We start from the raw sequence: 13,161 nt of genomic DNA on the forward strand, positions 1-13,161 counted from the left end.
AGTACCCCATTGGTCGGCAATATAGGATGATGAATAACTTTTATTTTGGCAGCAGAAAGCGTCTTTTTGAATATTTGTTTTTCTTGCGATCTCTAGCAACCAACAAGAAGCCTTTCAATGATTGCACTCCAACGGTGGGCGATAAATTTTATATCTAGCCCAACTATTCATAATCTTATGCTTTTTCTCCGTTATTTACAAGACATTTGAGACATCGTTAAATTAATTTGAAATCAAAACATAAGTTAAAATCACGATGCTCAATAATTCGTTTTTTTTCTATCATTTCCTTTTCAAAAGTATTTTTCGCACTCTATGGTACTTTTTTTCTTTTTTTTTTTTTTGAAACAAATTGAAAAGTTTTCTCAAAAATTAATTCGTATAGACAAACGCCTTATAATCGAAGTTGATAGTTTTGAAACTTAACTTCTTGATTATTTTTTACATATAAAAAGGTAAAAAAATCATTAGAGAAAGTATAATATCTATATATAGATATATACATATATATATATATATATATATATATATATATATATATATATATATATATATATATATATATATATATATATATATATATAATTGGTCATTATCAGTGATAATTAGCAATTTAGGGCGATATTTAAATAAAGAAACTTGGATAAAGAAAGGATGCATGAGTTCTCAAGGTCAAATTGAAATCTGCGGAGGCTGGTGCTTCTACAACAGTTTGGGCTACTACTTCAACAGAATTAGAAGGTGAAGGAGGATCATATTTAGAGAATTGTGCAATTGCTGAGGATGCTTCAAGTGCAGAGGAAATTTTTTCAAAAACGATTGGTTATTTACCATTTATCATTGATGAAGAGGCTGCTGATAAGTTATGGGCTGTTTCTAAAGAATATGTTAAGAAAAAATCTAAAAAATCATTATAACAATAGTGAGTTCATTAGAAGAAAAAGATCATTAAGTGACAAGAAGATAACAAAGAGATAAAATATTTTTTTGAAATTTTTTCAAATGTCAATAATTTTGAAATTTTTTCGGGAAATAGACACTCTTTTTATTTACAGTTTTTGTTTATAATTTTTATCATATTTTTACAATTGCTATTATATTTAAATTATATATATATAAATATTATATTTCCTCTAATGATTTTTTTTACCTTTTTTATGTGTAAAAAAAGAATTTCTTTGTTCAGTAATCCATAGGATATTAAGTTAATCAAGAAGTTAAGTTTCAAAGCTATATATCAACTTCGATTATTAGGCGTTTCACGGCGGTTATTTTTGATTATTTTTCTCCCACTTGCTAAGATTTATGAGGTTTTAAAAAATTATTTATTATGCGGATGTAACGAAAACACATTTACTCTATCTGTTTTAAGCATTCAAGTTTTAAGCAGTCTTAAGCATTCAAATATGTCCATAGAGCGAGGTAATAATTTTTGGGTTGAAGAAGAACTGAGGGTTGGAACATGCCAACCCAGATTGACTAAAGAAATAATTAATGATATTCATAGTGAAAAATCCTTTGGTGGAGATGAAATGAATAATATTGTTGAGAGAAATGTAGGTTGCCATCTGGTATTGGCTGGTCCAATGATAGATGTCTACCTAAAAGATATCGGTAAAGCATTTCTTCGTAAACTAGCAAAAGGAAAGACGACTGATTTAGCTCCTTCAGTTTCATTGTTTATTCCATGGGGAGTTATGAAAAATATAGTAACTCTGATGAAAGTGTATGGTTGTGCTTGTAGCATGCTACAGGCACACAATAACAAAAAAAAAAAAAAAAACTCCTAATGAAAATAACAACCATAGAAGCAGCTAAAAAAGTTTTTGATCCTTTTTGATTTGATGGAACAAATTTTTTAGCAAAAAGGATGTTTCACATAGTTAATCAGGAAGGAAAGCAAAACAAACGCTTAGCATTTAATGGTAGCGCAGAGATTGTAATTACCGAAAACACTCCAACTCGATTTGAATACTCACACATCACACAATATATAAGATTAAGCTTTTACATTCAAAGATACACTGCAGATAATTTTGTTCTTGATGCTTCATTACAAGCGTTAATGAATCAATAATTTGTGAACCTTAATATATATATATATATATATATATATATATATATATATATATATATATATATATATATATATATATATATATACACTACCGTGCAAAAGTCTCCGCTCATGTGTAATATTTGCAAGGAACAGTAAATGCAATACATTTTAGGATGATTTTGAATATATAAAAAGAAAAAAATGTTAATATAAAAAGTTGATGAGGCCAAATCATGATTTTGCATACTTTTTCCTTTTCTTTTTGTTTCAAATAATTTTGTTTTGTTGAGTTCTGCTGCAAAAAACATGGCAGAAATTTTTCTATATGAATAACCTTTTTCACGTAAAATACATATAAAGTTCTTCAGTATTCTTTATTAAATTTAAAACTGCACAAAAGTTTTAACCAAAATATTTTTTGTAAGCTTAGGTTTGACAGTAGCATGATACTTTCCGGCATGGTAAGGATGTTTTCAGTAATTTTAATTGGTTGCTTTTAATAGACTTATGTTTATATTTATACTTGAAAATGGCATTAGTGTGCGCATTTAATGTCTTGAATTTAATAAAGAATTTGAGAAAAGAAATAGAAAAATTCCAGCCACAATTTTAACAGCAGAACTCAACAAAACAAGGGTAAAGCCAGTATCAACTGATACTGTAAAAAGAAGACTAAGATCAGTCAACTTAATTGGACGCATTGCTGCACGTAAACCTTTGTTGAGGGCAGTAAATAAGAAGAAAAGATTGGAATGGGCAAAAATGCATAAAAATTGGGGATTAGAAGATTGGAAGAAAGTTCTATGGACAGACTAGAGTAGGTTCGAACTTTTTGGTACCCGACGTCGCGTGCATGTTAGGCGTTTACCTAATGAAAGAGTGCTTCCTCAATGTATACAAAGTACTGTAAAACATGGAGGTGGTAATATTATGCTTTGGGGATGTTTTGGCAATGGGTTAACTGGAGATTTAGTTAAAATCACATCTACCATGGATAAACACATGTACCATAATATTTTGGTTAAGCACGCGATTCCATCTGGTATTCGTATAATTGTGAAAGGATTCATCATGCAGCAGGACAACGATCCAAAACATGCATCTGGATTATGCAAAAATTATTTGAAACTAAAAGAAAGGGGAAAAGTTTGCAAAATTATGACTTGGCCTCCTCAATCACCAGATCTATCACCCATCGAAAAGTTGTGGGATGAACTGGATCGGAAGATCAGAGAAGCAGGTGAAACATCTTTTATTAATCAGCAAATGCTATGGGAACGTTTGCAAAAAGCTTGGAATGAGATAACAGCGGAAACCATGAATAAATTATTAGCCCGAATGCCAAGATTATGTGCTGCTGTTATACGCTCCAAGGGGTCTCATATTGATGAAAATAAAATTTAACATTTACAACTTTGTATATTAACATTTTCTTGATTTTATATATTTAAAATCATCCTAAAATGTATTGTATTTACTGTCTAATTCATTGTTTAATAAACAATTAAAAATAAACGCAATTTTCTTGCAAACTTTTGTTACTTTATTGAAATATTACAAATGAGCGGAGACTTTTGCACGGTAGTGTATATATATATTAAAACTTTAAAATCAACTTAATATATTAATATTAAGTTGATTTTAAATTTAAATGTTTATAAGACAAAGCAGCCATGTATTAAAAAAGTTGTAAAATAAATGTTTTAAATATATGACAAGAAAAGGCTATCAACAAGTTTGTAAATCCATAGACACTCCAAGTTCATTAAAACAAATTTTTAACATCTCTAGTTTATTTTAATAACTTATTGCATTAAAATTGAAACATCTCTAGATTTTTTTAATAATTTTATTACATCTCTAGTTTATTTGTAATATATAAATAACTTAACTAAAAAAGTTAGTTATTTATTGTTTTTAGTAAAAACGACCATCTTTCTTATTTCAAATCAATCCGATTAAATCGAATGCTGATCTCTTGGAAGGGGCATTTGATATTGAATATAACAAACAGAACCCTAATATACATATAACTAGTTGTTGCCCCGTAAAATACAGGTCTGGTAGGTCTAATCAGTAAAATCACATGTTATATGCACTGTAGAAAATCCCTTGTTCCACTGCTGATAGCTTAAACAGTAACTTAAAAATAAGCTAACGCCTAAATATTTGAACTCGAAGGACAACTGTATTTAATATACATTGATATATAATAACTAATGGGTGTGCTGACACCATGTCAGAGGTAAAAACAGAATAAAAATATACATATAATGCTCGCATACCTATTTGTATATATAGGTTTATCTATTTAGTTAAAAAGCCCTCCAATCTCCTAATTAACTCTACCTTGTTTCCACTAGTACTTTTACTGCGTAGTCTTAATTCATCCTTTAATTGTTTTAAAGAAAGCTCTCTAGGATTAATATCGATAATTTGATTTTGTGCGTGTGATGTTAAGTGTTGTAAAAGTTTGTTATTGTCACCAAATTGTTCAATGCAAACTTGACATTGGTATGGTTTTAAAATAGCCAAAATGTCTTCAGTTAATTCATCTTTTTTGACACATTACATCAATGGAACTGCAAATATGCAACAATCTTAAAGTTGCTTTGTTACAAGTTGTCGTGAACAATGGCATACTGATTCACTATCTAAGTTAGCTGGTACTCTTGATTTATAGTGTTAATGATAAGATATGTTCATAGGAAAACGATAAGGAAGATAAAAGTTTCTCACAAAACTAGCTCTCATCAGCTGATGCCATTTACCTTGTTCGTCAGAAGAAACTGATCGATTACTGTTATTTTTCAGTTGTTGCTTTAAAGACCAATGTTTTGATTCTTGATTAACTGTTTCTAAATCTGAAAAAATTTAGTTTAATAAAACAATTATCATCGAATTGTGCAAAATTTATTTATTTATTGTTTAAATAAATAATAACTTTTTCTAATAACAAAATTACTTTCCCGACCCTACAACATATTCTTATTATTTTTACTTTTACGCATCGAATCATATAATAACACCGACAATAATATATTTTGAAATTCATAATGGTTTCTAGGTCATCGATAAAACAACTAACAAACTCTTAGATAGCCTTCATCCATGATTAATCATATGATCTGAAAATTCCCGCATAGATTCATAATATGTACATCTACAATTCCAGTTTACAAGATATATCTTCTTTTAAGGGATGCCGTAAATAAATTTGTATTTTGCAAAAAAAAAAGACATTTTGATGGTTATTTTGCTTCAAACTACTATATAACTCTAAATTAGACATAGAGTTGTAAACTGGAATTTAAGATCAACTAGAAAACTATCTTTAAAAGTAATAATATTGATAGCTAATAACGTCGTCATGTAGTCTATCAAGCTGAATATTTTTAGTTTTAGTACTAGTTTTTAAAAGAAATTGAGTTTCAATATCTACATAATTTTTAACTAGCAGACTTTATAAAAAAATAAATGATATATGTTCGAACTTTATTTTCTATTTAACGAAGTATACTAACAATACTATTATATAACCCTATTTTAATACTAAAGATTATACTCTTTTGCAATTTTTCGAAAAAAATTATCATTTGCGGACGATTTGGATCAAGTTTCGATAAATTATAGTATTTTTTTGAAAAAGCATTTGGGAGAAAAACAGTAAAAAATAACCGCCGTGTTTGTTTATACAAATAGATTCGTAGTAGAGATCGCAAGAAAAACAAATATTCAAAAAGACGCTTTCTGCTGCCAAAATAAAAGTTATTCATCATCCTATATTGCCGACCAATGGGGTACTCGGAAACTGTGGAGTACTTGAAAAAAAAGTTTGAGCTGTGTGGTTACTTATATTATGTAAATTGTAAAATGGTTAAAATGAAGTAACAATTATTTTAAAAACGCCTGCTTTCGTATAGATTCGAACTAACAACAGGACTGGCATTGTTTCACAGTACTTGTTTCGTTATTTATTAATTACAACTAACAAGTTGGTTATTTTGTTGTCATTTTTATTGCATTTGCGTTGCATGTCTTAGTGTATAGGAATGATTCAATTATTTTTTTTTATTATCTAACAAAAACTTTCTGAAAGAAAGTAAGCCATCAACAATTAATCAACAGCACTATAATACTAAATACTTAATTAAAATTTAAAACTCGCGAATCTTTAAATAAAACTTTAAATTTAACCAGTTACCCAATTTTTTTTCAATAATTCTTATTACATTTTTTGTTCGCATATTTAAAACAAACAAAGGATGCAATAAAGAAGGAAATTTTTCCAACGCTTTTTTACTTTTAACTTTAACCAGTTATGCCATATATCTTTGAACGTGAGTTTCCACTCATCCATTTTTGCTAAGGGAAAGCGAAAGGGAAGGGAAAGTTAATCACGTGAGCGTGCGCAGTTTATAATTTAATTTTGAAAATTAATCACTGCGCATACTCAAGAGATTAATTTTCCCATCCCTTTCTCTTTCCCGTAGCAAAAACGGATGAGTGGAAACTCGCCTTTACGTAAAAAAAAAAAGCTCGCCCGTGTGAGAATTTTCAAATTTTCTTGACCTGACATCCAATTTTAAGCGTTTTTCATGTCTAACTTTGCAAATTTTTTCAAACCATACATTTGATCTGTAATTGAAAATGATGAACTAATCTTTGGAAGACTTTGAGTTCTATTTACTAACCACTCAGCCGTCGCTAGAAATTATAACCTAAAAGCTTCTTTTTACGTCTCCCGCAGTTTGTCTAATTTTGTTGCATTGAGGTAAGTCAAGGTTAAGTGAGCCATTTTAACAACGCAATTATAAAACTAACCGTTAATGAGTATGCGACAGTTGTTGTATTAATGTGTTGTAGTCAAGATTAAGTGAGCCATTTTAACAACGCAATTATAAAATTAACCGTTAATGAGTATGCGACAGTTGTAACTATTACGTATTTCTGCTATTTAAACGGTCAGATTTGACGTTATGGATAAACATCAACAGGCAATTACACCTCAAAGTTTTAATTTGTTTTAACACGGTGATATTTTTTTAAATAAGGGCCTGTTTATATAGACAAGGGCTAGCCCGTTTGCCGAGCTAGCCCGGAAAACGAGCCAGTTTTAAAGTTGCGTTTATATGAATTTTTGCCAAAAAAATAAAAAATGATATCGAGGTCAGCCTAGCTTTTTCTAGCAGGACTGGCCTCTTTATCAGTAAAATAATAACTTTAAAGATGGCGGCTAGCGACAAAAAAACACATTGCATTTTAACAATATGTTTAACTGGTATTGTAACACAAATAATGCTTCTTAAAAGCCTAATTGTATTATATAAGCTACAAAAATTTAAGTTTGATAATTTTTTAAATATTATTCCTTTAAGAAAACGATCACAATCTCTTCAAAAGATGAAACAAGCTAGAGAGAGGCGCCTGAAAAGAAAAAATCGTAGCTGCTTTTTTAAAACTGGAAGAACTGATTTATGGTGGCATAATATAATAACTGGTGTAGCTCCATTAATGTATGGAAAACAAATTTTAGGCTTTCACGGTTTCTTTCCATGAATTTGGTTTCAGAGTTAAGCCCTTATTTATCTCCTGACCCTTTTTCGCCTAACTCTAGAGCTCTATCAGCAGATAAAAAAGTAGCTATTACTTTATATTGCTTAAAGATACTGGATCTTTGGTAAATTATAAATGCAAAACTAAAATTTTAAGTACACGGAAGTTGCCAGTTTTATTATTAAATTTATTATTTTACGCGGAAGCTTTCAAATTTAAAAAATGTAAGAACTTGTACGCATGCGTACAAATTTATATAAGAAATTAGGCCGGGTGAATAAAAACGAGCAATTGCTTTTACTCAGTAATTGGTCAACTTTACGTGAATTAAAACTTCAGCAGTTTTCCTCATATTTTTATTCACGTAAAGGTAAGTAATTTACTCAGTAATTGCTCAATTTTACGTGAAGAAAAACTTACGTGAAGAAAAGTTGTTGAAGTTTCTATTCAAGTAAACCTGACCAGTTACTGAGTAAAAGCAATTGCTCATTTTTATTCACCCGGCCTATTAAATCGTTTACCTAGCCAGCCCGTTTGCTGAGATCTCGGCAAAAAATAGTGAGATCTCGCTATCCGGGCTAGCTCGTTTATTCATATAAACGCAAAATAAAACTAAGTTAAAATATTGTTGACGTCGATGTCTCGAAAAACGGGCTGGCTTGGTAAACGAGCCAGCCCGCTTTCCATATAAACAGATGTGATATATTTTCATATAAACAGATGTGATAACTCCAGTAAAAAAAGTTCATATGCTCCTTGGTCACATTCTTGATTATTGAACTAATATTCACCCCTTGCATTAAAAGTCTTTGCACCTTTTAAAAGTGAAGTAAATGTTAAAAGTGCAAATACTGTTCTGCACCTTCAATTTGCATTACTCAAACCTGTATGAGGTTGAAATTTTCTTTTGAAAAACGTTTCCTCCCCAATTTTATTTCTGTTTCAGAATTTTTCAATTTAATACAACTTTTTTCGTCATGATACTTTCCATCAAAGTGAATGTGACCAGGTTTCCTCGGGAAGTTTCAGTTTCTTTTCTAATTATTCAACTTCTTTGAAACCCAGCCTCATTTATTACTATATTTGATAAACAAAAAAAGTTTTTTTTATTCCATTTCCAACTCTTCGTTTTCTAAGTTTAGGCTACACATTTTATTGCCTTTTGACACATTTTTTTCTACCTCGCGATACTTCACAAAGAGGTTCCTGATATTCTCCAATCATAGATTAAATATGTTCAATGTAAATGCAAAATAAAATTCTTTCGCATTAAACTTAGGCTGCCTTATTTAATTTTTAATTTTGGTCGTATTCGATTATTTTACTTCGTCATTTGAGTTACATACGGCATAAGTGTGGGTGTATAAAAGTAGGACTGAGGAGAATTCAAAAGTCCAACGTGTGGTCTTGTAAATACAGTTTGCTAATGATTTATCTATTTTTAGTCGATGGGTCTTTTTTACGCAATACTCCTTCGCTAAGAAGATGTGGTCTACCACCAGAAATACGTCTTACGACATCTACTTGCTATTTAATTTCGCTTACTTTAGCAGCTTTCAATTTATTAAGAAGGATTTTGGGCTCATTTGTTATCACTGTGTCAAAAAAACTTGGAACTTGGTTGGCTCTTTTCAACGTGAGATTTTTTTAAAAATTTGATTTTTTTTAGACAAATTTGAATCTTTTTAGACAAGCTTTTTCTATATTTTTTTACGTCGTAAACTTTTTTGGATTTTTTATATTTAACGCATCAGCGGTTTCTGCTATTTTTTAACATTTTTTTTTTATTGTTTTGATTTTCTTATGAAAATGATAACTGATAATGAATACTATTAATTTCAACTGTTTTGATTTCCCAATCATTTTTAGCAACAGAATACAATTTGTCTCACGGAAATTCAAAACGATACTTAGTTTAAGACCCCAAATTAAACTAATTAATCACGGGATTTTAAAACAAAAAAGTTTAAAAAAAAAAATTGTTGGTTTTTCTATTTATTTACTTGTTTCACACTCAAAAGAATGTTTTTTTTAAAAAAAAACAATAAATACTTGCTAATTTTATTTATAGAATATTAAAAAAGAATCATCATTATTACTTTATTAAAAAAAAAGAGGAAAAAGAAAGAAAATGGATAAGTTTATAGTATTTATCGCGTGTGCTTTGCTGATGATTTGCTTAACAAACTTCATTTTGATGATAGATTGGAAATTTTCGTTTTCTAAGTTTAGGCTATACATTTTATTGCCTTTTGACACATTTTTTTCTACCTCGTGATACTTCACAAAGAGGTTCCTGATATTCTCCAATCATAGATTAATTATGTTCAATGTAAATGCAAAATAAAATTCTTTCGCATTAAACTTAGGCTGCCTTGTTTAATTTTTAATTTTGGTCGTATTCGATTATTTGATCCTTTTTGAAATTCTTTTTATTTTTGTTTTTACCAAAAAATTTTACAGTTTTTTCAAAGCTTTTAGCTGATCAAAATAATCCTTTAAAAAAATATTCCTATTTAATTATTAAAGCTGTTTGATTACAGTTACGGTAGAGCAGATTGGCAACGGCAATTTTTTACCGCAGTACTAAGTGATCCTTTTATATAGCCATCAGATTATTTTTGTGTTATGTTGGTAAATTTTAATTGCAATATCTTCTAGTTCATAAAACCTTTCAACTAGCCAGGTTTATATTTTAGGAAAGTATTCTTTTAGTTTAGCTGGGATGAGGGGAGGAGGGGGGGTGCAAGAATTAGAGAGATTTTATTTTGATCTCTTTGTTTGCAATTTATTGACTTTTTAATATTTTTTCATTTAATTACCAGTTTTAAGTTAAATTTTGTTAGTAAATATTTTTTATTTAAGGGTTTTATAAACATAATACAAAATAAAAAATAAGACACAATAATAAGTTGTTCTAATGTCTTTCTCTCACGAGTAACTTGGTTACTAATGAGGATTTACCGACTGAGGTGCGCATGCGTGCCAATAAATTTTTTTATCCAGTACTTTTTAAAAAATATTTTTTCAAAATTTAAAATGAAAATTTTCACTTTTGTTTCTGAAAGAATATTTTTTTTACCTAAGTTAAAAATCTCACCGTGTAAAAAAAGTTATTCATCGAGCTGAGCTTGATTTAAGAATTTATTTTTATGTTATTACAGTTTATGTTCCTTAAATTACATTTGTTAAAAAGTAAGTTTTCATCGGTCGAAATTCTATTCTTTGCAAATTTAGCTAAAAGATCCATTATCTAGAATTTAAAAAAAAAAGTTAAAACCTAGCACGCATGCGTACTGTAAGTGTCGTTTCTGAAAGTAACTACCGGTGAAAGTAATTACCGGTAATCTTTAGAAAATAAAGTGGACAACTTTTGCAGTTGAAATCGATCTTTTTTTAAGTCCAACTATTAATTTGCAAATTATTTTTATCTTACAATGTTTTTTAATTTCAAATATTTTAGAAATAAATTTTAAACATTTACCACAATATTTAGATTTAAATACAACAAATAAAAAATCGACTTAAAATGTCCAAACAGTTCGGAGAGCATACGCCAGCCCTGGAAGTTATTGAAGGCATTGACTTGAAAGGTTATGAAGTAATTGTCACTGGTGGCAACTCAGGCATCGGTGTTGAAACAGTGAGAGCGCTAGCAAAAGCTGGCGCCAGATGCATCCTATGCACAAGAGACGTCGAAAAAGGTCAAAAGGTTGCCGATGAGCTCATTCATTCAACCGGAAACTACCATATTGAAGTGGAACAACTTGAGCTCGACTCTTTAGACAACGTGGACCGCTTTGTACAGAGATACCTGGCTAAAAACAGGCCGCTACATATCTTAGTTAACAATGCTGGGGTCATGGCTTGCCCTAAATCGTTTACTAAAGACGGATTTGAGACTCAGTTTGGTGTCAACCATTTGGGCCATTTTGCTTTGACTGTAGGTCTTTTGCCTGCTTTGAAGGAGGGAGCGAAACAGTTGAAGAAGAAGTCAAGAGTAATCAATGTATCTTCAACTTTGCATGCTTTATCGAAAGTCGATTTTAATGACATCAACTTCACAAAGGGCAGGGAATATAACGACTTTGTATCTTATGGCCAATCGAAGACATGCAACTGTCTGTTTTCCTTGGGTTTGACAAAGCGGTTTTCAAACGATGGTATTACGTCTAATTCAGTCATGCCTGGTGCAATAAGAACCAACCTGGGGCGTTATATGACTCCAGAAGATTGGGTTAAAAGAGGCTGGGTAGATGAAATCGGTAAACCACTAATAACCATGAAATCAGTGGAGGCTGGCGCTTCTACTTCTGTTTGGGCTGCTACTGCTCCTGAATTGGAAGGGAAATCTGGACTTTACTTAGAGAATTGTGCAATAGGCAAGGAAGAATCAAGCGTGGAGAAAATACTACTAGAAATTTTGGGATATGCGCCATTTATTATGGATGAAGAGGCTGCTGACAAACTGTGGGACATTTCCGAGAAATTCTTGAAAAAAAGATCTCCATAGCAATTGTTTGTTTTTTAGCTTGTAATTGAATTATTTTGTTAGTTGCAGTGAACTGCAATAAAGCTTCTTGATTGTAATTGGGGAACTATTTTGGTTGCATTTAAATCTTATTTTCTGTTGTTTGTAAGAAATATTTGTAGGATTTTTTGTTTAATAATTTAGATTTGAATTAATAATATGTCTAAATGTTTTGATGTTTTAAAAAAAGAAACCCCAACTGTAGAACACGAAAGTAAATTAAAGGAAAATAAAACTTTGATCAATGGAAAAGGTTTTAATTGAAAATCATGAAAACGATTCCAAGAAAATTTAATCTAATAACAGCTGTAACTGGTAGAAAGTAACCTTCATATTCAATGTCGAATGAAATCTTTTAAAAGTATCAGCTCTTTAATTTTAAAGAAAATCTAATAACAGCTGTAACAGTTCACACTGGAAGAAAGTAACCTTCATATTCAATGTCGAATGAAATCTTTTAAAAGTATCAGCTCTTTAATTTTAAAGAATATTTCTAAAATCTAGACAAAAAATGCAGAGACAAAAAGTAGGGCTAAGTGGTGAGCTTGTTTGCCAATAAACCGTTTAAGAAATATGGGGCCTTTCTAAGCTTCGAATTAATAGTAATGTAATTTACTTTAGAAATAATTTTTTTTAAACAATGAGCTCTCTTTAAGCAGGGGACTGACCAATAAAAATAGGGTAGATACAAAAATAAAGTTTAAAAAAGAAATTTGTATTTGAATTTCTCTTTAAAAAAAAAGTAAGAAAAAAAAATTCAGCAGACGCTGATAGATTGTCTCCATGATCTGTTCATAGTTGTGCATTGCACAAAATATAGATTTTCCAAGTTGTATTAACCTTTTAATCTATATTTATAACAACGTCTTGTGCTTAAAGAAACATTTTTTTAGATTTGTTGTTCTTTAATATAGCCGGTCAGTAAATTGGAAAAACAATCTTTCAGTCAGTAAATTGGAAAAACAATCTTTCACATCACAAAAATCTCAAACACTGAAAGAAAATCCGTTTTTCG

The 13,161-nt window shown here is 30.0% G+C and overlaps 1 protein-coding gene across 1 annotated transcript; it reads left to right on the forward strand.

Annotated features, from left to right (window-relative positions):
* The first annotated feature begins 11,110 nt into the window (after positions 1-11,110).
* LOC145188131 (uncharacterized) lies at positions 11,111-12,143 on the forward strand. The gene has a single exon (XM_080064698.2). The coding sequence runs from the start codon at positions 11,145-11,147 to the stop codon at positions 12,126-12,128; it is 984 nt and encodes a 327-aa protein (XP_079920824.2). The 5' UTR covers positions 11,111-11,144; the 3' UTR covers positions 12,129-12,143.
* Positions 12,144-13,161: the final 1,018 nt, after the last annotated feature.

This window comes from Hydra viridissima, unplaced genomic scaffold (genome assembly GCF_058129835.1).
Source record: "Hydra viridissima isolate aposymbiotic clone 2 unplaced genomic scaffold, HvirCarnegie_v1 scaffold_1, whole genome shotgun sequence".
Lineage (NCBI taxonomy): Eukaryota > Metazoa > Cnidaria > Hydrozoa > Anthoathecata > Hydridae > Hydra > Hydra viridissima.